This window comes from Hermetia illucens, chromosome 1, assembly GCF_905115235.1.
Source record: "Hermetia illucens chromosome 1, iHerIll2.2.curated.20191125, whole genome shotgun sequence".
In the NCBI taxonomy this organism is placed as follows: Eukaryota; Metazoa; Arthropoda; class Insecta; order Diptera; family Stratiomyidae; genus Hermetia; species Hermetia illucens.
This window is the reverse complement of record NC_051849.1, coordinates 215,574,273-215,601,799: the sequence shown is the minus strand read 5'-3', so window position 1 is coordinate 215,601,799 and position 27,527 is coordinate 215,574,273. Positions and strand designations below refer to the sequence as shown.

The window sequence follows — 27,527 nt, the reverse complement described above, 5'->3', positions numbered from 1 at the left end:
CAGGTTAAAGAGGACGCATGATAGCGCATCCCCTTGTCGTAGACCGTTGTTGATGTCGAATGGTCTTGAGAGTGATCCTGCTGCTTTTATCTGGCCTCGCACATTGGTCAGGGTCAGCCTAGTCAGCCTTATTAATTTTGTCGGGATACCGAATTCTCTCATGGCCGTGCACAGTTTTACCCTGGTTATGCCATCATAGGCGGCTTTAAAGTCGATGAACAGATGGTGCAACTGTTGTCCATATTCCAACAGTTTTTCCATCGCTTGCCGCAGAGAGAAAATCTGATCTGTTGCTGATTTGCCTGGAGTGAAGCCTCTTTGGTATGGACTAATGATGTTCTGGGCGTATGGGGCTATCCGGCCTAGCAAGATAGTGGAGAATATCTTATAGATGGTATTCAGCAACGTGATACCTCTATAATTGCTGCACTGTGTGATATCTCCCTTTTTATGTATGAGACAGATTATGCCTCGCTGCCAATCGTCAGGCATTGATTCGCTGTCCCATACCTTGAGCACAAGTTGATGAACCACTTGGTGTAACTGGTCGCCTCCATATTTAACCAATTCGGCTGTAATTCCATCGGCTCCTGGCGACTTATGATTTTTTAGCCGATGAATTGCACGGACTGTTTCTCCTAAACTTGGTGGTGGCAGTATTTGTCCGTCGTCTTCAGTTGGCGGGACCTCCAACTCGCCGATGTTCTGGTTGTTCAGTAGCTCATCAAAGTACTCAACCCATCGCTCTAATATGCCCATTCTGTCGGAAATCAGATTTCCCTCTTTGTCTCGGCAGGATGAGCATCGAGGTGTATAAGGCTTCATCCTGCTGACTTGTTGGTAAAACTTCCGCGCCTGGTGCGGTTGCTCCCTGTACCTTTCTAGTTCACAGACTTCTTGGTTCTCCCAGGCTTCCTTTTTCCGTCTGTGAAGTCGCTTCTCCGCTCGACGGAGTTCGTGATAAGTCTCTGCGCGTGCCCGCGTTCTTTGAGAATGCAACATTACTCGGTATGCGGCATTCTTCCGTTCCGTTGCTAGCTTACATTCATCGTCAAACCAGCCGTTCCGACTCCTTTTGCGGCTGGGGCCAAGTATATTTGTGGCCGTATCCATGATAACGTTCTTCAGGTGGTTGTGAAGATCATTAGTTGATGCTTCATCTCCAGGTCCTCTATTGACTGCGGTTATTGCGGCATCCATTTCCCTCTTATAGGTGTCGCGGAGGGTTGTGTTGTGGATGGCTTCAGTGTTCACTCTCACCTGATTGTCAGAGGGGATTCTAGGTGGTATTGTTATTCGAGCTCGGAGCACCATGCCAACGAGATAGTGATCCGAGTCTATATTGGCCCCCCTATATGTTCTGACATTCATCAAGGCTGAGAGGTGGCGGCGTTCGATCAACACGTGGTCAATTTGGTTGAAAGTGGTCCCGTCTGGAGAGGCCCACGTATGTTTGTGGACCGCTTTCCGCGCAAACCAGGTACTTCCAACAACCATTTCGTGTGACCCTGCTAATTGAATAGTCCGCAGTCCGTTATCATTTGTTTTTTCGTGTAAGCTATGGGAGCCAACGTATCGCCTGAATACGGGCTCCTTCCCTACTTGGCTGTTAAAATCCCCAAGTATGATTTTGATATCATATCTGGGACAGGCTTCGAGGGCTCTTTCTACTGCCTCGTAGAAGGTATCCTTCTCCGACTCTGCAGTCTCCTCTGTAGGGGCGTGAACGTTTATGAGGCTTATATTTCTAAACTTGCCTCGCAAGCGCAGAGTGCATAGCCGTTCGCTTATACTTTCAAAGCCGATAACAGCAGGTTTCATTTTTTGGCTGACTAAGAAACCTACTCCGAGCACATGGTTTACTGGATGGCCGCTATAATATATGGTGTAGTGGCTCTTCTCCAGGAAACCGGTCCCTGTCCATCGCATCTCTTGCAACGCTGTTACATCAGCCCTATATTGGGACAGGGTATCGGCTAGCTGCTTATCAGCTTCATCTCTGTACAGGGAGCGCACGTTCCATGAGAAAATGCGCAAATCGTTGTTCCTTTGTCGTTGCCGGGTCCGTCGTTTTAACATCCGTCCTATCCGAGGCTCCTGTTGTGGCTTCGTAACAGGTTGTTTTCCGTGTAGGGTTGTCAGCCCTACCCAACCCCCAACCTGGAGGACCAGTTGGTACAATTTGTCCCGTTTTTAAGCGCGGGAGACTCGCCTTCATCCTTCTCCGTCTGCAGCTTTTCGTCAAGAAAGAGCTCCCAGCGGTCACCACGTGGAGGTGGAGATAGGGTTTGGTAGTAGAGCTGTTGGTGTTGGTGTTGGTTCAGCAGGCATTTCCCAGGTTTTATGCTCCATCGTGGGTACCAATCCACGTTTCGCCCCGGGACCTATACTACCCTTTGACCAAATCGATTAAGTAAAACTAGAGCAAAGTGAATATGAACCTGGAAATTGTTTACAACTACCTCGTATAGTGAACGATATCCAATCCGCTAGTATTACCACATCAACAAGGACAATCAACCCATCTACGACTAACAACTAAACAGCTTCCTTCTATTGTAGCGAAACAGGTCTCCCTCCCTCATATCTTCTTCAATCTTCCTTTCGAGACCACACAAACAGCATTCACCTCTCAAAACAGCCAACCAATAAATACAAGAGAATTTTTCTTCACATTTTTCAATAGTTTCATTTTACACATTTGTTTCTTCACCTTATAAATAAACACAAAGTTTTTTTCTCTTGTTAGGAATTCCAAGTAAAAAATTAAGAATTAAAGAAAATGTGTGTTAGTGTCACATTCTATACATCATTCTACCACTCAGCAGCAGCGAGAGCACCACCTCTTGATGCGCTCCCTTTTTCTCCGCCTCCTGCCGACGTTGTCCCTGTTGAGGGAGGGAACAACTTGCCGATGTTCTTGGCCTTGGCGAAAAGATACGAAGACAGGCGTTCAGACAGTCGCAGCAAGAGATAAGAGCTTCGTTGTGTTTTTTAATGGTTGTTTTGCTTGATTCTTTGATATTTTCTTGTTAGGAATGTTTTTTTCTTTCTTTCTTTTTTACATGAGATACTAAAACACAGAAATGAAAGGATGTTCGATGAACGGACAAAAACGAAATCAAATCAAAAATCACTTCTACACTTTGCTTCCTCAAGAAAAACTAAAGACTCTGTTCAAGTTTCGTATAAAAAGAGAAATAATAAAAAAAAAAAATTGGATTAAGTATACGCCGTTTGCTTGTTGCATGTATATATATATAACGCAAAATTCTTGTCCAAAAGTTTCTATATTTTACTGTTAGTAGTGATACGATCGGCAGTATGTAGTTTTTTTGCTGTTATATTCCGAAAAGAAAGTTTTTAATCATGTCCCTGGGGACTTTGCTGAATATCACCAAAGGACCCAAAGAGCTCTCGTAGTAGTTCACCATTTATGCGCACTTCTTCGGTTTCTTTTTGTTTTTTTGTTTTTTGTGTGTGTGGTCAACTGTTACGTGTTTCCCTCTATATATTCTCGCGGTTTGGTTACATTTTATAAATTATATTATACATCTGATATATTCCCATAAAAAATGTAAACTTTTTCTTCTCTTATTTCCTGTTTTGTTTGCGGTTTTTCGGACTCTCCTTCGAGTGTACATTTAATGTTTGTATATTGATAAATTGCTGTGTGTTTGTTAATGTCTGTTTTTCTTCATTCATTTCTAGTTAAATTTTCCTTAAAACATAAATTACAATACTAAAACTGAACCTACTAATCGAAGATATTTTAGATAGACGATGAGAAAGGACGAAAGAGGGTCAATAGTCGCTCTTTTCTCCTTCTTAGTACAGGGAACTGGGAGGGGGGAATCGTTTGTTTTTACATATATATAGTAAATTATATATAAAATAAAAACACTCTTTATGCCGCTACTTCTGTCGATTCTGCACCGTTGGTTTCGACTTCTTTTGAATCGTCCAATTTGGCCTTCTTTTCGGGAGAAACTTCTTCGGTGGTTTCGCTCACGTCGCCGACAACTTTCCTCTTGACGGCTTCAGCGGGTGCGTCTGCATGTCGCCGGGGGGAGGAGGAGAACAAAACGATAAGTTAGACACTATCAACAAAAAGCTAAGCCTAATGGAGGAGACATTTACGGGGGAACACCCCACAGCTGTGAATCAATCAACGCAAGGCCAAAGACCACTGCGTCTTCTCGACTTAATTGGGGGTCTTTCTATCTCGGGCGAGTACAAGTTGTAAAATTCTTTAACTACATTGAGTCACCCGCGCCCACAATCAGATAAGCAATAAGTCTGCCATTGTGTCGGGGGCAATGAACTCCCCGAGACTCGGCATCTACGCTAACACTACGCATTACTCACCTGTGGAATCGCCGTTGGCCTCATCTTTCTTGCTATCACCATTTGAGGCATCATCTTCTTCTTCAGCCGCTGGGCTGGCCTCTTCTTCCGGTTTCTCCGAATCACCATTTTCTTTGGCGGCTTCTTCTGTTCCATTTTCTGGTTTCTCTGCTGCTACCTTTTCGGCAACTTCTTCAACTTCCTTCTCAACGACTGGGACTTCTCTACAAAGAGCAAAGCGAAGAACACAAGTCAGAAAACTCAAAAATTTATTAGCACCATCCTAAGCGAACCGAAACCGGCGCAAAACGTGCCGCTCCAATTAGAGTGAAAACACCGCTGATAAATAATGCATGCACTACGAAAATATACACTGATGTAAGCATCTTTTTTTTTCTCTAAGTAACGACGACGGTAATGAGATACCGACGAACCACACACAAAGCGGAAAATCAAACGCCGAAATGTTTGAAACGACAGAACCAAAACTTCAGCGGCGAAGAGAGCACACGGCGCCCCATCAGAGTGTAATTTTCTTTCCCCTGACGACACAGAGGCATCTGTTCGTCTTGCGCAGGTGCTTGACATGATAATTTCATGTGCTTCGTTCTTCAGACGGAATTCAATGAACATAGCGAGATGGGGGGTCAGGTAAGACACTACTTTGGGAGTAAATGGCCAAGGGTTACCATTTGCCGAAGCGATGGGTATTACCGCAAAACTGAAGACAACCCGCATCAGAAACAGAAGTCTTTTCTCGAGACCCAAAATTCAGATGTTTTTTTTAACCAATCAAGTCACCAAAAAACACGTTCACGAAGTTATCGTGGAAACGTTGACACAAAATTTGCTCATGAGGCGTCCGCTTGAGGAGCTCACGGAATATTGAGGGAACAAAAGAACGGAATGAAAGACTGCCTTCGAAGATATTTTTCCATTTCATTGGCTAAAAGTGTCTAAATTTAACAAAAATGTCAAGCGATGACGGCTTTTTTTTTAGGTGAATGCGTTTACGCACAGAATGTTGGACTCCCGCAACAGCACGCTGGCGGACTACCAACTAAACACCTCCCTGTCATCAGAGAACTAGCCTGGAACCGTTTGACACATTACTTCGGGCTAGTCCTCCCGCTCTCCCGGCTTTGGGAGCCTTCAAGTCAGGGAATTCCTTTCACCAACAGGAGGGGAGGAAGGGAGTTGTTAGTTCAGGGAACCCCTTACCGTCCGATCCCTCTGCCGGTCGAGCGATGACGGCTTTACGGTTTCTTACCAGGACAGGACAAATACGTACTTCGGGGACCAAATATCCTCTTCCTCAGTGTTTTTATCTGCCCTTCCTAGAACGGATTAGAGTAAAAATTCGCACGCTACCAACTCCCTAAAGTGCAGATTGTCCTAACAAAACCATGAAATAGGAAAAGCGTCCTATAAAAATCCCCAACACAATCCCACCAGCTATTCAAGTCAACTCCAAGGAAAAACAGTCATGCATAGCCTTCCAATGACATCATAAACAAAATAAGATCCATCTCAGACGGAAATTTCTAGAATATTAACGACGACGACTTCCAATCAGACCCCAAATGTCCTTCACATTAGCTTCTAAACCACATCAAAGTTGTTTATGGGACTCCCAAACTACGGCAGCCCCGTTTACTACCGGCATTATAGCGCAGTCGCAAACTCCCCCCTCCCACTCCACAGGCTCCAAGAAACCGTTATGAAAATCAGTACTATCCCGCGCAGCGCTCAACACCACGTACGCAGAGTGGAAAAACGTGTTAACGGTCTCCAATTTGAATCAACATCAAGGAACCACCGCCGCAACCGACTATGACTGTTCCGGTAAATACGCGGGGCAAGCAATTATGTTGACTCAAGCCCGGTCGGCAACAATCGTCGTCGTCCCCCCGTTCCCCCCGCCCATCAAGGAAAACTGAAAAGAAGCAAAACCCCATAAACACCGTCAGCGGAAAGCAACGAACATATCAAGCCAATCCAGTCAAGCAAATACAAACCTTGTCAGAAGCTCTAGAAACTGAAACCGCGCCGGATTGCGTCCGACACACAAACTCACCGCGCCAAGTGACCGAAAGTCGCTCACCAGACGGGGTCTGCTGGCTCCCCTCCACCTTGGGGGGCTCCAGCATCGTCAGCGAGAACTTGCTCCATTTCAAGTTTCTTATAACCCTCGCCGGTGCCTCTGCTCCGCGCGCCGGAATTTCCTATTAGCCTTCCTTCGCCGTGCCGCTGTCGTGTCCCGCGCTCCCCTACTCCTTGCTCAACTAGAAAACATTCATCGCAAACATCACACACGCACACAAACAGCCTCCGATGCAAGCTGCACACATACACATGTTCAGCATTCAAACATTAAACCAACATAGCGGCCGGCCGTTGAGGCATTTTCCTCGCCGTTGCCCGCTACCGCCGCGCCAACACTGCTTCTTCCCTGCCTTCCGCCTTTCTCCCGCCGCCGCACCGCTAACTCTTCAAAAAAGAAAACGATCAACGCAAGGTGCGCGCCCTCCTCTCGCCACCTCACACCGCACGCGCTTCCAGCGCATTTCCCAACTAAATTCGAACAACTTCAAGCTTCACGTCACACTCGCTCTGTCCTACTTTCGTCCATTCAACACCTGATCAAGGCGTCCCGCTCTAACAAGCGTCGATTTTCTGGATCGCCGAGACCGCGTTGCTTTTCCGTCCGTTGGGGCGACCAAACTTAACCGTCTTTTTCTCAACGATTTTCACAACTTGCGAAACCACTAAACTCACGCCAAACCACACAAACTCCATCTCCAGCTACTCTAAAACGGCACTAAACTACTTCCAATAGTAAAAACGCACAACTGACGCCATATTGCCGCCAAAACGAAAAAAGTGCCGGCCAGCACTAAACCTCGTTTTTCGTTGCAATTACGCTACTCACTTGTTTTCTACTGCTGCATCTGCCATTTTTGATTGGTTTTTTTTACTGTATTAACTTTGAAGGTAAAAGTAAGTTTAAATTTTCTACTAAACTGCTCGGATCAAGACTACCCAAACACGTCTGAACGCCTCCACTGACTAACACCGAATGAGGACGAACTTGGGCAAATTCGACGCAACACACAAAAAGATAATTTTCTCTTTGCCGCACACACACTCTGCCAAGCCGCCTGTTCTCCGGATGCCGGCAATGGAACACCATGCTATGTACTATTCTACGTTTCTTATGTACACATTTGAATTTTTTCACCATCGGTTTCAACCGCGCACCGGTAGATCAGATGCGGGTTGCCAATTTCTTTGGAGGGAAAACGCAGGTATCTTCATTGCACAATGGAATTTCTGTGAATTACTTCTTCAGTTCAGCCAAGTGTGACGTAAACTATGTGCGCTGAGTAATAAGAAAAGATTCGAATACACACGTGGACAAAATCCAATTGTCTCGTCCGAGATGCACATAATCCCTCCTTGTTTTCCTTCTTATATCCTAGATTATCCAGATACTGATATGTCGAGTAATTTGGCTTAGGAAACAATGAATGTCCTTAAAGAAATACGTCCAGAAAATCTATAAGGCAAACGCCTCCGAGATTTCCTCTTCGAAACTCTGGCCCACGTGGGGAGGATTTTTCTTAAGGATCTGGAATTCCTTTCAAGTTGAAATTTCGATCAAAATATTAGTTTTATGTCACTTGATATTCCCCAAACTACATAATGGACTCAATGGATGACTATATTTCTTAGTAGGGTAGGTAGGTATGTATCAGTGGCCGCTCCGAGGAGCCCAATTAGCGCTGGTTTGGTGCTACAAGCTCCTAAGACTGTGACTGCTGTTATGAGAACAGGGAGGCAAAGTCCAGCCGGGTCAGATTTTCAGAGTCAATCCGGAGCATTCACGAAGAAAAGTAGCTCTCCTACCCTGCCGCTAAAAATTTTACTGAGGTCCCCAAAGAATGGTTTACCTAGTGTCGAAAGCCTGAGTCTAGCTATTTCATAGGAGCTCTCGTGATCCGGCTATGTTATAAGCGGGCCAAATTCTTCTTAACTTCGCCATCTAAAGCCCGCGGTTGCTTAGTAGTAAGAGTAGATTCGACCCTTGCCAGTCGCCAGCGAGACGACGACTGTATCCGCTGAAGGACTGCCAAGAACAGAGCCCCGCCTGGCCAATCCGTCAGTCCGCTCTTTTTCCGCTATGTTCCTGACCGGGAACCCAGAGGAGGGTAACTTTGAGCGTGCCGCCCAGACTGTTCAACGCGTTTCTGCACTGCCCCACCAGCCTAGAAGATGTCGTCGCTGAATACAAGGCCTTGATGACCGCTTGGCTGTCGGTAGTTTGAGGACTTCCTCCCTTTCGTATCCTCCTTTCTCCCGCGGAATTTCTATAAGGGACATCGATGTCGAGGAAGGGTGGGAACCTCAGAGGCCGTGCCTCATACAAGATCTGAGGCGGAAGAGACAATAATCGAGACGGTGATCCGTCGTGGATCTTCTCCTCCTTGATCGCGGCACTCGGGTCCGGAGGCTTACGGCTCCACGCGCGCGGTCGAGCCGTTTTTTTTTTAATTTCCAATTTTAGTTCGCGTTCTGTTTATCATTCGATAGGCCGTCGCGAAATCCTAATTAACGTCTATTGTAGAATCCGGTGCGGACCCACGCATCGGAATAGACACGTTGTTTTGTAGTAGTGAAGCGTGAGGGATCAAAGCGCTCAAAGGACCCCCCCACATTCCCGAGCCTGGCTAGCACAGAGGCGTGCAAGAACGTGTCGACCGAGCACTTTGATGGAGCTTCAATCTTTGTGGGCGGACCTTCACGGTCAATTTAGCCAATTTGTTTAGATTTTTGGGATAGCTCTGCCCTCTAGGTCGTTATCGGCCACTCAGGATGATCGACCTGATCTCCTATTTCCACTCTTATCATTACGTGGCTGTGTTACGCTTGGGGCTCAAATCTCGCTCCAGCCATCGACAAACTTCCGCTTGGAATACACTGGCGAAATCTGGGAGACAATACGACTCGGATACACCGATCCATCAATGAAGAATATTGTGTCATAACCTTGTAACACGCCGCCGGTCGTCCACTCTGCCCTAGTTGGAAAGTCCACAGCAAAATTTCTCGTGAAGTGCAGCTTGCGTCTGGCATAGTCCGTGGGGAATGTCCAGATTTCCCGAGGCACTTCATCTAGAATATAACTGTGATCGTACGGTTTCCCTGTCTAGTATCCAGACTCACGTAGTCTGACGGTACTGCCCCCCTAATGTGAAGGTCTAATGGAAGGAGATGCAGGAGTACATTGTGAGCATCTGCCGGGCAGGACTGCAGAGCTCCAGTAGCACCTGCACACGCGGTTCTTTGAATCCTATTAAAACTTCATTCTATTCTATTTTTTGCTCAAAGCCTATCACCATACAATAGAGCCCTACGTTAGGATTGGACACGCTACAGCGGTGAACATCCAGAGAATCATCCTCGGCCAGACACCCAATTTCTTTGCAAAGTTTTTCCTGCAGGCATAGAAGTGTCCGGATAGCTGAGTGGTTAAAGCACAAGGCTGTCGTACGGAAGGTCGCAGTTCAAATCTCGCTAGCGGCAGTGGGATTTGTATCGTGATTTGACGTCGGATACCAGTCGACTCAGCTGTGAATAAATACCTGAGTTAAATCAGGGTAATAATCTCGGGCGAGCGTGATGCTGACCACATTGCCTCCTACAGTGTACTGTAGTGTACGGTTACGGTCTTGAATGAAGTGCTCTAACACACTTTAAGGCCCTGATCCAATATGGATTGTTGTGCCAACGATTATTATAGAACACAGGCCTTCTTCACTTTCAGTTCTATGTTCAACCTCCAATCCAGCTTTGAATCCAGAATTACACACTGATACTTTATATTGGAGGAAAGAACCAATTTATGTTCATTCAGCCGTGGTATGTAGGTGGAATTCAGATAATCTTGTCTTGATGCCAAGTTCGCATCTTGCGCCCCACAGGCACACCTTTCGCAATGCTCTTTCCATAATTTCAGTCATAATGAACGGAAACATCCCTCACACTAATATCACCAAGTTGTCGAGATACGTCACTACCTTCACCCTGCTGCTTTCCAATATTCCTGACATTTCGTCCATCACTATTAACCAGAGCACCAGAGAGATGGCATCACCCTAGAGCGTGCGTCTATTCACAGCTCTGGTCAAGTGGTTAATTATCCTGGTACTTAACATGGATATAATCCAATGGATAAGACATCCCTTCCATCAAGGCTTCCTTGATAGCGTTGGTGCTAACGTTTTTGAATGCTCCGTCTATATCCAAAAAGGCAGGTAGGTTATACTGCTTATACTGCAGTGACCGCTCAACCATGCCAATTACCTAACTGGGACGTAGACGAAGGCGTTTTCTCCATAATTGGCCTTAAGTGGAAGCCCACGACACACTCTAGGGTCCAACACGAAAAAGGTGAGGCTGATTGTTCGAAAGTCCTTCGCAGACTTATAGCTGCGTCTGCCCGCTTTCGGTATGAAAACCACTCGTGCGCGTCTCCACGACTGTAGTACGTATCCTAAAGAGATACAGTTCCGGTAAATCTCAACAAGCCACGGCACAACCCTTTCCTGCTGCTTCTGTAGCATGACTGGCATTATGCCATCTAGGCCCAGAGATTTATATGCAGAAAAGCTGTTTATAGCCCAGTGGATCTTACCGATTTGATATTCTCGCACGACTGGGGTGGCCGCAAGCAAGGGTCTGACTCACAGTCTACCTCGCTGCCAGGAAAGTGCGTCCAGCTTCCGGTATTCCGACTTGTTCCCTTGAAGGTTTGCTGTTCCATTGTTTCATTCAACCGCTCACGCCCATTCTTCCTCAGATTCTCCACGCTCGTAAATGGGCGTCAATTGCGTTACCTGGCTAACTTTTCATCCGACGTCTTCATTCCTTATTTATGTTGGGGCTTAACATACGCCAACCTGATGCTTATTATCATGTCCTCTATAGATGCTAATTATCTTGGCCTTTATACTTTGATGAATATTCCCGCGCTCTCTGAGTAATTTCGCCGAGATCTATGATCAATGTAAAGAGGGCGATGCTGTCTCTCGGTTTTTCTTCGTAGCTTTTGACAAACCCCGCTTGATTCACGGTTGTTTGAACGATGTCGCGCATACGTTTGTCAAGAATGTATTCAAAAATCTTCATGGTATGGAATAACAATCATATCGGACGGTAATTTGAACACTCTGCATCACTACTTTTCTCTTCCCATATTGGGGTGGACGTGCTTTCTTGTCAGTCAAATGGTGTTCTACCTTCTAGCTCTTGGTATGTTAGTTCAATGCAGCGCAAGGTTTCCTCTGGCATTAGATGTTGCCGTAATGTCTTGGTCAGTCTATAATGCAACCTATCATCAGTAGAGATCGGATAGAACTTAACATAGTGGTCTAACTATCATTAATTCATCTATTCCCTGGTTGCAGTATTTTGTTCCTATTTTACTGATGCTAATACTGAGTACAATGCCCCAAGCTCCCCTCCGTTATCTAGGCTTGGGACCAACATGTTATGTAAATAACATGCTAGATTTTGGATTTCTCTCTTTCGATGGCAGTGTCCGGGCTTATGAATCCCGTTCCGAAATCTCATCTGCTCTTAGACGATAAGATTATTGCGGTTTCTGCCATGTATCGATTAAAGATCCATCAATGAAGGTCTCAAATGCACCATACAAGTATGCTAAGCCATGTAATGCGATATATTAGCTGAGGCAGTTGGGGCATCAGCTTAGCGACATTTACCTCGGGGATAGATAATAGTATAATCCACCTATTAAAGGCATGAGTGCTGGAACTGCAGTTTCTTCCCTGTTCCTCCCTAAACAAAATTTGCTAATTTTTTGTGAGACATGTAATGGGATAAAATTCACTTTCCCGAATCTGATTAGCATAGTGGCATGCAAACGCACCCGAGATAAAATATGGGACCATTTTGAAAAAGTACTAATTGAGCCCTTTAATTTGATCCCCTACATGACCACATTCGGAGAAGAAAAATTTTGCACCCTTCTTTGGCATGTATGGAAAGTCCCCTTAAACTTAACACAAAATAGTGTCATTTAATGCATGTAAAATGATCAACAGACCACGCGCTTTATCCAACTTTGGTGACAATCGGTGTAGCCGTCTTTGAATAAATCGGGTGTGACAGACAGGCAGACTATTCAAGCAAATACGATAGATCCAAGTTGCGCCGAAGATGCGGAGAAGAAGGGCATATTGCCAAAGAATGCAATGGGAATGCCAAATGCCTGCAGAAAAACACAGGATGGTAGATGTCCGGCGTTTAAGAAGGCGCTTTCACTTTTTTATAGATGAAGTTCCTACAGCTGAATATAAACCATTTCCGGGGCGCCAAAGCGGGAATCTAGACTTGCGGAAACCGAGCAATCGAAAACACGAGCAATAGCCCAGTAGACGGATTCACACGAGCTAAGATAGGCGGGTGATGCCTCCAAGCCTCACGCTAGATAAATTGGTACTGATTCTTGAAAAACTAGCTTCCGAAGTAAGCAGCAGAAACCGGCCTGAGTCTGAAGAGTTGCACAAGCGATATAGGAAGGCGAGGAAAGAACTGCAAGCAGCCATCTCTAGAAGTAAAACTGAACACAACTGAACAACCTATACAAGGAAGCGGACTTCGACCCATGGGGAGGCGCACACAAGGCAGTTATCGCATTAATGAAGGGTAAGCGCTCGTCATGATGCTAATGATTCGCTGCGGGATATCATTAGTACTCTCTTCCCACAAGTTTCAAGTGAATCGAACCTACCCACTGTCCAGATGAATCTCGATGAAATTCCCGAGGTGACCACTGAAGAAGTCCTGAAAGCCGCAAAAAAGATTATCGAAAATATAGCTTAAGGTTTAGACGGCATTCTGAATAAAGCACTGATAGTGATCGTCAAAACAGCTCCAAGGTGGTTAGCTAAAACATTTACAACATGCCTCAAAGATGAGATTTTCCCGAAAGTGGAGGAAACAGAAACTTGTGCTAATCCCAAAGCCAAATAAATCTTTGGATTATCCTTCTTCTTATAGGCATCGGCATCGGCAAATTTTTCGAACGGGTAATTTTCAATAGGCTTGTACCAATCACAGAAAAGGAGGGTAGTCTCTCATACAGGCAGGTCGCATTCCGAAAAGCAAGATCTACTGTCATGCGATCCGTACGGTGACGGAAATTGAAGAAAAAGCAATATAGGCCAATAAATCTTGCACGGTAGCTTCTCTCGACGCGAAGAATGCCTTCAATGCGGCCAAATGGAGTAAAATAGCAAAATTGGGCGCTCCTAAATACCTGGTACACATAATCATGGGATTTGTCGGGGAGAGGAAATTGTGTTACGATTCGAATGATGGGCCTAACACATATAGAACAGCTTGCGGGGTTCTACAAGGATCAGTCTTTGGTCCTCTCCTGTGGATAATAATGCATGACGGAATTTTAAAGTTGCAACTGTCCAAAAGAGTCACAATCATTAGCTTCGCAGATGACATGGCAGTGGCTACCGTGGCACAAGATGATGATAAGATTGAAGAGATCGAGGTACTCACAAACTAGGCATTTTTTTAAGAGATCTTAACTAGAGGAAGCTGGTCTGACATTCGCAGGGCATAAAACGAAATTGTTTAGGATAAGTGATCCTAAGTCCACAACCACTTGTTGTTGGACCGGACCAAATGGAGAGCAACTTACTCCCACATCTTTTTGGTCCGCGGATCCCTCGTTTGGGGCATGGCACCCAAGCATTAAAAAATTATAGGACAAACGGTTTCGTCCAGGGCAGAGGCAACTCGTCAGACAATGCCTCACCTCTGCCCTGGGAGCAGCGTGACCGTGAGTGGCATCAGATGGAAAACGCTCCTTTATATATTTGGAAAAATACGACGAAACCATTTGTCTTGAAATAAAACGAAAGTTTTAATCACAAAGGGAAGGAAGCAAACGTCGATAAAAATCAGGAACGGTTAGATATCTAGGAGTCATGGTTGAACAAAGACTGAAATTCAAATCCCATTTCGAAAATTTAGCAACTAAAGCTTCCAGGGTGGCCACATTATTGGCAAGAATGCTACTAAGTATAGGTGGTCATAGGCAAAGCCGTCGACTCTTTATCTCAAGAGTTGGAAGCAAATAGAAGGAAAATCGCAGTCCCATACCGATTGAGTATATTGCGAACGTCGTGCAATTTGGTTGAAAGTGGTCCCGTCTGGAGAGGCCCACGTATGTTTGTGAACTGCTTTCCGCGCAAACCAGGTACTTCCGACAACCATTTCGTGTGATGTTGCTAACTGGATAATGCGCAATCCGTTATCATTAGTATCCCTATGTAAGCTATGGGAGCCAACATATCGCCTGAATACTGATACCGTCCCTACTTGACTGTTGAAATCTCCAAGTATGATTTTGATATCATACTTGGGACAGGCTTCGAGGGTCCGCTTAACTACCTTATAGAAGGTATCCTTCTCCGACTCTGCAGGAGCGTGAACGTTTATGAGGCTTATATTTCGCCTCGCAAACGCAGAGTGCATAGCCTTTCGCTTATGTTTTCAAAGCCGATAACAACAGATTTCATTTTTGGGCTGACTAGGAAACCTACTCCAAGCACATGGTTTACTGGATGACCGCTATAATATGATATATGGTGTAGCGGCTCTTCTCCAGCGTATCGGCTAGCTGCTCAGCAGCATTCGGTCTGTAAAGAGAGCGCACGTTCCATGATAAAATGCGCAAATCGTTAATCCGTTGTCGTTGCCGGGTTCGTCGTTGTAAGATCCATCCGAGAAATGAATAACGGGATCAGATAATATAATGGTGAGATTCTTCAGCCGGTCATCAGATCGTTCGACTTCTTTGATGGCATCATGGAAACCCTTTAAAATGGCAATGCCAACACCGCACTGGGTGTGCGGGTTTCCAAAATAGCAAGTAGAGCGGAAATAGCAATCCGCATTTCCCGAAGGGCTCTGGTTGGTTCCTCCACTTTTCTAGTGAGGGTGCCAATATTTAGCGTGCGAAGCCGTCCATACCTCAAGAATCCTTGCCCATTTCTAATTTCTCCAAAGATGATAAGTCACATAGACTTTAAATTTTTCTTAAGAGAATGTCGCGTCAGACGTGATCAGCTAAAGATCTAGTTGAATATTCATGGTCTTTGCCTTGGTCACCCGTTACCAGGTTAACATTGATGACTTTGGGCGTCTCTGAGCTTTTAGTTCTTCAAAGATTTCTTGAGGCAAATCTGTCGAACGTCTTGCGGATGCTAGACCTGCTATGCCTGGGGATACTTTTATGTACGGGCTACACTCGAGCAAATCGAAAGCTTGTGCGGAGCTTTGCGCCAAGATCTACCTTCTACCATCTGTACACAGATAATGAATGCTGGACACCCAGGATTATTCCAGATGTTTAAAAATGGATCAAACGAAGGCACGGGGAGATAAGTTCCCACCTTATTCAATTCCTAAGCGGACACGGAGGGTATCGTGTATACCTTTATCGCTTCGGGCGTGACGACTCTCCGTATTGTTGTTTTTAACTGCCCGCGGTTCCCCACACACAGAGCGGAGGCGGAAATTGACGCCAGAGCACGGTTGACACCCGAGAATATCATGGACCACATGCAGGCCTCTGAAACATCTTGAAGGGCGGCAGAAAAATTAATGAGCCAGGCGTAGGTTTTGAACCTTTCCACCTTCTAACGCATTAAAAAAAAAAAGACAGACAGACGGACAGATAGACATCGACCCGATTCTAATAAGGTTTTGTTTCACACAAATGGCGTGCTCCCAATTTGTCTAAAAATTTTTTTGCACTTACCAACCAGATTCTAGGACAAATTTGAAGGAAAGGGCATGTAGCTCAGAGAATGCGTGCGTATATGCGTGTTCCACTGTACACAGATTCAATAGGAAAATAACATGGAACACTCAAAAGGATCCCATTTTATATTATCTTCAAATACCACATTTTTTTCCGATTGCAAGAAGTTAGCACGTGTTACCGCTGTATGGAAGCGTCTTCAGCAATTGATCGAATTCCCTCCATATCTACACATCTATCCACATATTTCCCAACCATTGAAACTCACAAGGAGGCATTTACTCCTTAAAATACCGCGTCCTGAAACACGTGGTCCAGAAACCACGTGCTCGATCAGTGACCAAAAATTGAAGGCTGCGCGGCAACCCCATCACCTATATACTCTAAATCGTACAAATCGATGACAAACATACGCGGAAGGAACTCATGAACGGAAAAAATTCAAAAAATCCACACCACATAGTTCCGTTGCCACCATTCCGCCTTATTTTCTCACGCTACGGGCTGTGAACTTTCCGGCATATGTACTTCTCGCTATTTATAAAGAAATATCCACCGATTGGGCTATGAATTGCGGCGCGCGGTAGTGTGCGTGGCGTGTTGCTACACAAATTCGTTGTACCGCGTCGCGACCGTGTGAAACGAGTTTTCCGTTGAAACTGAGAAACAAAAAAATGCCGGCTGGTCTCTGCTCGGAGACTGTTTCCTCGAACAAAGTCACGGAATAAAAGATTTTCGAATGCAATTCTCGTGCGCCATGTGCTGCTTGGGAAACATGTGCATCATTTTCTACCTCAAAACGATGGAGTCCTGGCGAGGCAGCCGAGAAGTTCGAAGGTACCTGGAAAGGACGCGTTTGGAAGGCGCGAAAATGCGGGCTCGTGCCAATCCGAGGATTTGATTTGGGAGCGCAAACTGAATTGTCTGCGCAAGCCTGCACCGTCGAAAGCATCCGAATGTCCTTTAAATCGCGCGTAGAGGACAAATTCAAGGATACCGGTCCCGGCTTCATGGCAGAAGTCCTGCTCTAAACGGTATCTCCCCGTGGAACGCGTTGGAAGAAAACGCGTTCCTTTCCACAATGTTGAGCGATGACGCTCTCTTCTGGGAGCTTGTGCTAATGAACTCTAGCGAAGAGAGCGTTGTCGGCTTTTCTGCGAACACCGGCGAAGTTCAAACCGCGGCGGCTAAATGGGAAAAAATCCCGCCACTGCGCGGGCATTTGCGCAATTTCCTGACAAAAGGAAATTCAACTCGCCTGGAGGAGGCGAGCGGGAACGGGCAGCGTTCCTGAGACTTCCGCGTGCCGAGACCCCTCGCCGGTGGAACGTCTGTTGTACGCGCGGCGTTTCTCCCTTGCTCTCCCCGCGCCCGTTCTCTTCCAGTTCAATAAGAAAACTTTGAAAGCCACTTCAAAAAACAGACCGTTACGCACACTAATCGCGACGCTATCCCAACATGTTTGTGCATGTACTATGGGGGGATTAGGGTTGCCAGGTGTTTTCGTTACTTGGATGACTAATTTCATTTAATTATTATTGTTGCAACGTGGTCTTGGCGAAAATGTTACTACGCAGTTGGTTGCATGTTGTTGTTGGTTCGCGGCCGATTGGCTGCGGAATTTTCTTGATGCAGGGGTTATTTTTGAGCATTCGGGGTGCAGAACGGGGGTGAGAAATGAGGCCATTGGAGGAGTTCTAGTGAATTAATGCACATAAATGAACTTGCAAACTGGTATATTTATTGCTGCGGAAGATTTTTGACTTTTTGGGGATTAACGTTGCATAAAGTCTTCATAATTCATAATAGCATCCCCTTGAGCAGATTGAACTGAATCGTAGCATTCTCCAAGGATTTGCATTCTATTTCGTCTTGAATGGCACCTTAAGATATTTGTCCGCCACTGTTATCAGTTTTGCTTCCTCTCGCAGTGCCTTCGCTAATTTATGAACCAACACGGCACGGCTTAGAAAGGCTGAATAATAATTTGATAATAATTAGAAACGTTGCAAATTGGGCTTTGTTCAGTAAATGCAAAGTATTCACTGATATTCATGAGATATTCTCTATGGAGCATATAATTAAACCTAATTTGCTGATCACATTCGACCCGTATAAAGAACTCTGCTTATTCACGCTTACATTTCCTTCAGAAAGTATTGAGCCATTCATTCTAAATTAACACTATGCGTCGTTAACGTGAGCAGAGTGAAAGGGGAACAGTGATCTCGACCGCCATTAAGAAGGCCTATTACCCTATTCTATCTCCTTGGACCATTAAAGGCATCCATATTCGTGAACAGAGGTCAAACACAGAACACGAGGCTGCGATCCTGAAGCTAATATCTCAGCTACATTATAGCCCTCCTCAACTATCCTTTGTCTGTGAAAGAATCTTCATTTTTTTACACTCATTGAATCCTATACCAATAGAATATTCACATATTCATGGAAGGTGGCAGTGAATAGATCACTTAGGGTTAGCGAAGGAATTCTAGGGGACAGAGTTTGAGGCAAATCGTTTAAGAATTCAAGCGAACTCTTCTAATCCCTTTACTTAACAGCGGCATTTGAGGAAGACGACTTCGCCTTCCTGGTCTTTGAGGTCGAGACTTTTTTCCTGATAAGTCAGTCAAGGAAGCGAGTGATATAGTAGAAAGGAATGGTAAAGTAAAACAATACATGAAGTTGTTCAGAACCCCAATGAAAGAGACGAGGATTATAAGCAGCTAATGTGACTGATTGATTGTCTGAAGGGGATGGATAACATATATAGAACAATAGGTCTACTAAGGGCCTGATTGCTGGAACTACCCTGTTAAGGAACAAAGGGGTTCCTTCCCACTGCAATCTTCTATTTCAGGATCTTCCGTTTAGATATAATAATAATAATCGTTGACGTAACAATTGATATGGATCAGGGCCTTGAAATGTGTAAGAGTAGTTTATTCAAGACCGTAACAGTACACTGTAGGAGGCAAAATGGTCAGCATTGCACTCTCCCGAGATTATCACACTTTGACTCAGGTGCTCATTTACAGCTGAATCGACTGGAATCCGACATCTAGTCACGATAACAAACCTCTCTGCCACCAGTGAGATTTGAAACGTCACCTTCCGCTAGGCCTGCTTGCTCCACTTGAGCCGTACTTACATGTCAGTCTAGTCAGAAAAGGAGGAGCACAGCAGAGAAATTGTCAAAACTTCTATGAAATCCTCACATGATTTTCATTACTTAATTAAATTACACCAACCAGAATGTAACGGATAAGTCTGAGATGAATTTAGTAAAAATAAATCATCTCCCACCCCTCACCGAGCGTACCATCATTAAACCAGTATCATAAATGATTTTGATTCGAGTTTGGAAAATTGATTTTCTAATTCAACAATTGCTGACGAAGGGAACCCCCGAATTGAGGTAGCAATCAGCTGAATCTGGATATAAGAAATATACCATGTTTAGCAACAATCCTTGAAGAGATACTAGACGATAATAGGAAATTAGAAGATGTCAGAGGGGAAAGAAAATAGTCATATACAATAAAAGAAAGAAAGAGAGTGTAGACTCTACTGCAGATGTTAAGAATTTAGAAAAGTAGCAGTTATAGCGCAAACTCTCATATAGAAGCAAAATATAGTATTTTATTCGATTGGAGATACCCATGCAGTAGAAAATTCTCAGTAATTTACTAACCATTGTGAACATAGAAGGATAATAATAATAATAATCGTTGGCGCAACAATCCATATTGGATCAGGGCCTTGAAGTGTGTTAGAGCACTTCATTCAAGACCGTAACGGTACACTACAGTAGACTGTAGGAGGCAATGTGGTCAGCATTGCGCTCGCCCGAGATTATTACCCTGATTTGACTCAGGTACTCATTCACAGCTGAGTCGACTGGTATCCGACGTCAAATCACGATACAAATCCCACTGCCACCAGCGAGATTTGAACCGCGACCTTCCGTACGGTAGCCTTGTGCTCTAACCACTCAGCTATCCGGAACATAGAAGGATAGATAGACATAAGTCGCTTTTAATAAGGATTTCTTTTACCCAAAACTTTGAAAAACGAATTGACCCTGACAATCGGTGAATTTCCTGCTTAGATGTCCGTCAAGTGCTAATTTTTTGAACGCAAGTTTATTCGGATCGAGTATGTTGAGGAAAGTCTTTTCAGTACTTACTTGGCTTTCACAAGGTAGAGTTGTTTTCTACAACCAGACCCCAACAACCAACCACATTTATTTTAAACCTCAATTTTCGAAGCTCCTCCCCCCTTTTAATGGCCTCTCCCCACTAAATTACCAAAATCCACCTGAACGCCTCCTCGTTTCTCCCCTCATGTTTGCATCCTCCACAAATCACTACAAAATTTAATTTTGCATGAAACACGTGTGGGTTTTTTTTTTCTATTTTCTTCTTTTTGACACAGAAGACTAGTGCAGAAAAATCCAAATTAGAAACCACCAAGCTTTCTATTTTTTGAAGTTCCATGATTATTTTAGCTATTATCCTTGAGGTAGCAGAAGCTTACAAATACCCCTCTAATTATTGTACTAAAAACGGTTGCTTTTTCCGAAATCTTAACAACTTTTCCCTTCTTTCATTCTCTGGGAAAAATTTCGGACTCTCAAGATTTCTATTAAAAGGGAAGCGGAAACTGTAGGAATACCGCGGAACAATTCTACGGGGGGGGGGGGGGGCAGCCATGACCACCTGCTTTACTTCGTTTGAGTGGATGAATGGCCATGATGGTATCACTTCTATTTGGAGAAACAACTCGTATCTGCATGTTACGGTGAGAAGCCATTTTATTCAGGAGAAACGGAATCTCAGCGAAGATATACATGTGCTGCACAAAGATAAAATTTCCGAGAAATTTGAAGTTCAATGTAGAGTCCTCTAGAGTTACATCTTATCATCTTTTTTCCTGAACCATTTCAACTACGCGGAAACATCTATTTGCACCCTCAGCAAGTCATGGACATAGGCTAAGTGGATCTCAATTTATAAGGAGGCACGGAAACTCATCATCATCATCAACGGCGCAACAACCGGTATCCGGTCTAGGCCTGCCTTAATAAGGAACTCCAGACATCCCGGTTTTGCGCCGAGGTCCACCAATTCGATATCCCCAAAAGCTGTCTGGCGTCCTGACCTACGCCATCGCTCCATCTTAAGCAGGGTCTGCCTCGTCTTCTTTTTCTACCATAGATATTGCCCTTATAGACTTTCCGGGTGGGATCATCCTCATCCATACGGATTAAGTGACCCGCCCACCGTAACCTATTGAGCCGGATTTTATCCACAACCGGACGGTCATGGTATCGCTCATAGATTTCGTCATTATGTAGGCTACGGAATCGTCCATCCTCATGTTGGGGGCCAAAAAATTCTTCGGAGGATTCTTCTCTCGAACGCGGCCAAGAGTTCGCAATTTTTTTTGCTAAGGACCCAAGTTTCCGAGGAATACATGAGGACTGGCAAGATCATTGTCTTGTACAGTAAGAGCTTTGACCCTATGGTGAGACGTTTCGAGCGGAACAGTCTTTGTAAGCTGAAATAGGCTCTGTTGGCTGACAACAACCGTGCGCGGATTTCATCATCGTAGTTATTATCGGTTGTGATTTTCGACCCTAGATAGGAGAAATTGTCAACGGTCTCAAAGTTGTATTTTCCTATCCTTATTCTTCTTCGTGTTTGACCAGTGCGGTTTGATGTTGTTGGTTGATTCGTCTTCGGTGCTGACGTTGCCACCATATATTTTGTCTTGCCTTCATTGATGTGCAGCCCAAGATCTCGCCCCAATCAACGCCTGCTCGATCTGGATGAAGGCAGTTTGTACGTCTCGGGTGGTTCTTCCCATGATGTCGATATCGTCAGCATAGGCCAGTAGTTGGGTGGACTTGAAGAGGATCGTACCTCTTGCATTTACGTCAGCATCGCGGATCACTTTCTCGAGGGCTAGGTTAAAGAGGACGCATGATAGCGCATCCCCTTGTCGTAGACCGTTGTTGATGTCGAAAGGTCTTGAGAGTGATCCTGCTGCTTTTATCTGGCCTCGCACATTGGTCAGGGTCAGCCTAGTCAGTCTTATTAATTTCGTCGGGATACCGAATTCTCTCATGGCCGTGTACAGTTTTACCCTGGCTATGCTATCATAGGCGGCTTTAAAGTCGATGAACAGATGGTGCAACTGTTGTCCATATTCCAACAGTTTTTCCATTGCTTGCCGCAGAGAGAAAATCTGATCTGTTGCTGATTTGCCTGGAGTGAAGCCTCTTTGGTATGGGCCAATGATGTTCTCGGCGTATGGGGCTATCCGGCCTAGCAAGATAGAGGAGAATATCTTATAGATGGTACTCAGCAACGTGATACCTCTATAATTGCTGCACTGTGTGATATCTCCCTTTTTATGTATGAGACAGATAATGCCTCGTTGCCAATCGTCAGGCATTGATTCGCTGTCCCATACCTTGAGCACAAGTTGATGAACCACTTGGTGTAACTGGTCGCCTCCATATTTAACCAATTCGGCTGTAATTCCATCGGCTCCTGGCGACTTATGATTTTTTAGCCGATGAATTGCACGGACTGTTTCTCCTAAACTTGGTGGTGGCAGTATTTGTCCGTCATCTTCAGTTGGCGGGACCTCCAACTCGCCGATGTTCTGGTTGTTCAGTAGCTCATCAAAGTACTCAACCCATCGCTCTAATATGCCCATTCTGTCGGAAATCAGATTTCCCTCTTTGTCTCGGCAGGATGAGCATCGAGGTGTATAAGGCTTCATCCTGCTGATTTATTGGTAAAACTTCCGCGCCTGGTGCGGTTGCTCCCTGTACTTTTCCAGTTCACAGACTTGTTGGTTCTCCCAGGCTTCCTTTTTCCGTCTGTGAAGTCGCTTCTCCGCTCGACGGAGCTCGTGATAAGTCTCTGCGCGTGCCCGCGTTCTTTGAGAATGCAACATTACTCGGTATGCGGCATTCTTCCGTTCCGTTGCTAGCTTACATTCATCGTCAAACCAGCCGTTCCGACTCCTTCTGCGGCTGGGGCCAAGTATGTTTGTGGCCGTATCCATGATAACGTTCTTCAGGTGATTGTGAAGATCATTTGTTGATGCTTCATCTCCAGGTCCTCTGTTGTGTTCATGCGAAAACGGAAGTGGCAGTAGATAAAATTCACATTAACGAAGGGTGATAATTCCATCACTGGACGTTGAGTGGATCATCCTAGAAACACATGACCCAGAACAGTCGAAGAGGAGTGCAAGTTTCTTGGGAATTCCTGGAGGGAGTTGAGGGGCATTTCATGGTTGATGCGCTATTTTTCATTTCCGGATAATTAGCAACCATATATAAACGGATAAGAAGATTTTTGACGTTGTTTAAAGTGAATGGTGATTACCAGAAAAAAACGTTGTTTACGCAAGAATAAAATACTCCAAATTTTGAGGAGAAGAATGCTTGTTTCATTTTTGGCTAAATGAATTTTATTACTTGCAGGAATTGTATTCGTCTGTGCAGCATATAATCGCCTTTAGGGTGGTGACGACCCATTAAAAAACGAAAGAAGACAAAAGGAAGACAAATATATCATAAACACACGTTTTCAAAGGGACATTATCTTAAACATAATAAAAAAGTATATTCACGTTACAGAAAGGCTGCAAAACTTTTCGAAAATTAGGACGCGAAATAGGACACTTGACACAAGGCATCAAAGACTCTCTCAAGAAACGAAGGTTGGAGGTAGCAATAACTAGAAAACGATTGTCACCCAAAACTATAGTCCATGCAGGACCCAAAAAAAAAAAAAAAAGAAAAACAGCACAAAGGAAGTTTGGCAATGAAAAATAGGTGATTAAAATCTAGAGACCAAAAAGTGATCAAAACTTACAAGCCAGAAGGTGATCAAAACCTAGTTCCTCGTCCAGATGGCCTCGTGGTTACAGTGCCAAGCATGACAAGAAAGGGGACGAAAGCGGGTGATATTCCCTGGGACCCTAATTTTACTTTTGCCCGGGTCTTAAGGAAAACTTCAACAACTTTCTCTATGTTGACCTTTCCACTGTTTCGGGTACACTCAACATCTCACCCCGCTGGGAATCTTTATTTATCCTGGAAGACAGTATGCTGATGGCCACTGGCTGTCATTTTAGGACTTTCTGATTGCTAATACCAACTCAGATGGAAAGTTGGTGCAAAAATTGGACTTTTAGCTAGGAAACGCCTTTCTACAGGGTGCGGCAGCATAACTTCCTTTTTTCAAAACTCAATAAAAACTATTGTATGCATCGGAAAATATTTATTTATTTTTTATAATATAGGTACATGTCTAAAGTTTTTATTTACATTGTTTTGAAGATCAAATCTGTTAGGTGACGTCCCCCATTCTCCATACATTGCGTAAACCGATTTCTGGCGTTTGTCATGTCTCTTGTTAGCATAGCAGGTGTTATGTTGGCAATTTCTTCTTGGATGTTGGTCTTCCAATCTTGTAGGGTTCTTGGACGGACGGACGGACATAAACACGGGATTTCAAAAAAACCCATAGGAAAAAATCACAAGGGGACAGATCGGGAGAGCGTGCCGCCCATTCCAAATCGTCTCTAATTGAGATAAGGCACTGGAAAGTGTTCCCTCAAAACAGCCATCGATGCTCTTGAAGTGTGTGCTGTTGCACCGTCTTGGAACCAAGTGTCCCCCAAATCCAAATTTTCTAGCCGTGGGAAAAAAATTCTATAGCATGTTTACATACCGGTCCGAATTCACTGTCACTGTAACCTCATTTTCCTCAAAAAACCAGGGACCAATAATTCCAGCTGAGGAAATTGCACACCACACTGTGACTTTGGGTGAATGCAAAGGCTTTTGATGCAATTCTCGAGGGTTGGTGTCAGCTCAGTAGCGCATGTTTTGTTTGTTAACCGACCCTCACAAATGAAAATGGGGGTCTTCGCTAAAAAAAACAATAGCACCCTCGGCAACGACATCAAGAAGAAGCTCACACGCGTTCATCCGAGAATTGAAGTCACGTTCTGAAAATTCCTGCACTATCGCCATCTTATAGGGATGAAAATGAAGATCATCACGAAGAATTCTTCTCACAGAACGATCGGATAGTCCAAGGGCAGATGCGTGTTTGCGCGCAGAACGCCGTAGCGATCGCAACATTGACGCTCTCACTGCTTCAATGTTCTCAGGTGATCTAACGGGCCGAGGGACTCCAGTTCTTCCTTTTGTCGCACTTGCAGTTTGTCTGAATGTAGTGACCCATGTAACAATCGATTTGCGGTCGGGGACGGGAGCCAACGGGGCTAAATTAAAGCGATTCCGAAATGCACGCTGTGTTGCAATAACCGAACATCCGCTTGAAAAGTAAATCTCAACGGCAAAGGCACGCTCCTCACTATTCCAACGCATGATGGCGACCGAACCGTGTCTGGACAAAACTTTACAGTATCCCCTCTTGAACGAGACCACCATCGCTCCGCTATAACATCAACTAACTGAGTGCGAGCATTTTAAAAAAGGAAGTTATGCTGCCGCACCCTGTTTCGAACTTCATTTTCCAAATTCCAAAGTCAACCCCACCAAGCAGATGAAGATCATTCGCCAAGCGCTTGTATGTCACGGGTAGGTACCTTGTGAACGATTCAATTCTCTACTGCGTCCTCTTCCTCGATGAGAAAACTCGTGCGTGCTTCATTTGAGGCCTGGTTGTTTGTGCCGAGGCTATCAACACACGATAAGTGGGTTCGTTTTAAGGGCGGTAATCATTAAAAAGCGCTTTCCTAACGAACCTCACCCAAATGTAACTATTTCTCTGAAGTTTTCACAAATCAATTGACATCAGCGATAGATGCGCTGATAAGGGTCTCATACTGTTGAGCAGAATGTTCCCCTGCAGAATAATTGACCCCCACAAAATGTTCAATGTCTAGCGAGGGCCGCTTCTCCCAATATCCTCTTAACAAGGCTATAGAAGGGAAATCTGGGACTGGAAATGGAAAAACCAATTCAGTTTCCCTCCAACGTGATTCAAGGCCTAGATCCAAATTGAGTTGTAACACCATCGGTTAAGGTTCTAAACTTACTAAATTTGAATATTACAAAATCCAGCAACGATCTTTGAAGGTCAACCGCTTGAGTGATTTCCGTCATCGAATATTGGACATGCTAGGAAGCATAGGTGCCGATACTCTAAAAATTATCGACAGAACAACCGGTATCCGATCTAAGCCTGCTTTGTAAGGAACTCCAAACATCACATTTTGCGCTGAAACCAATTCCGAAGAATTCCATATGAACCGATTAGCCTTGGAAGTCGTCTCTGTGGATTTCGAATGTCAAGGGCAGCAATTAAGCGCTTCCCTGGAAAACAATTCTGTGGGAAAACAACCCTCCTTGAACATAGTGGAATCGGGGTTGCTTGAATTTGAATACTTTTCGAAAGTATCCTCATTTAAATATATGATCCCTTATTATGGATGGTCCTTTTCATGGTATGTATACCTCCCAACGAAATGTATTTACCGTTTTTTGCACCTCGCCAGGTACAGGACTATAAAAAGGATGTTCTTTACATCAAAAGCCGACCTACCTACTCACATTTCATTCCCATTTTCCTTTTGGAAAATTTCGCTGGCCCACACCCCGTTGTCAAACGCACCATACACAGTGTGCATAGGGACCTAACCCAGTCCGTGTCCTTGACGGGATTTTATTGCCGACGCATTATCTGTAAAAACCCGGCAATTTCCCGTTAACTTCCCATCCAGACTCTATACCAACGCACGGCAAAAAAAGTTGCAAGCGTTTGATACACGCTTAATAATAATGTGTACGTATGCATGCACGCATCTCTTGTATCGGAACATCACACCAATACAATACTCTGTAAAACTCCTTGAAAAAGGAACGAAGGACACGCGGCCATTAACGGCAGAAATAGGAGGCAATGAAACAGAGAACATGGCGAGAAAATTTGGCGGGTCCAACGGAGAATTCAAATTATCATTTCTATAAATGCGCAATTTCGGCGAATATTTTATCGCACCCGGGACAGACACAAAGAAAGAAATCGTGGAATCTCAAGTGGAAACGTTTCGTATCGGTTCAAGTTCATTGTATTTCGTGTATTTTTGGACTAGGAGAGATTTTGTATGCCGGCGCGGTTCGTTTCGCCAGCCAACGACACCTGCCAACACATGCACACGCCAAAAAAACGTCCAGGAAAGACGCGCTGTGATCATCTCCGTATGGAAATGGAACGTGCTAGTGTTACCGTTCTTGATT

General features: G+C 44.6%; 1 protein-coding gene across 1 annotated transcript; it reads right to left on the bottom strand.

Moving 5' to 3' along the window:
* Positions 1 to 2,663: 2,663 nt before the first annotated feature.
* Positions 2,664 to 7,442, bottom strand: LOC119651735 (prothymosin alpha-A-like). The gene is made up of 3 exons (XM_038055466.1): positions 7,280 to 7,442; positions 4,369 to 4,571; positions 2,664 to 4,053 (listed from the first exon to the last, which is right to left on the bottom strand). The coding sequence occupies exons 1-3, from the start codon at positions 7,303 to 7,305 to the stop codon at positions 3,908 to 3,910; spliced, it is 375 nt and encodes a 124-aa protein (XP_037911394.1). The 5' UTR covers positions 7,306 to 7,442; the 3' UTR covers positions 2,664 to 3,907.
* Positions 7,443 to 27,527: the final 20,085 nt, after the last annotated feature.

What these genes read in the sequence shown, in the direction of transcription:
- LOC119651735 (XM_038055466.1), bottom strand. Translation starts at nt 7,305, where the DNA reads ATGGCAGATGCAGCAGTAGAAAACAA. An exon ending in GATGCAGCAGTAGAAAACAA is followed by an intron (nt 4,572 to 7,279) that starts GTGAGTAGCGTA and finishes TGCTCTTTGTAG; the next exon opens with AGAAGTCCCAGTCGTTGAGA. An exon ending in GGCCAACGGCGATTCCACAG is followed by an intron (nt 4,054 to 4,368) that starts GTGAGTAATGCG and finishes GGCGACATGCAG; the next exon opens with ACGCACCCGCTGAAGCCGTC.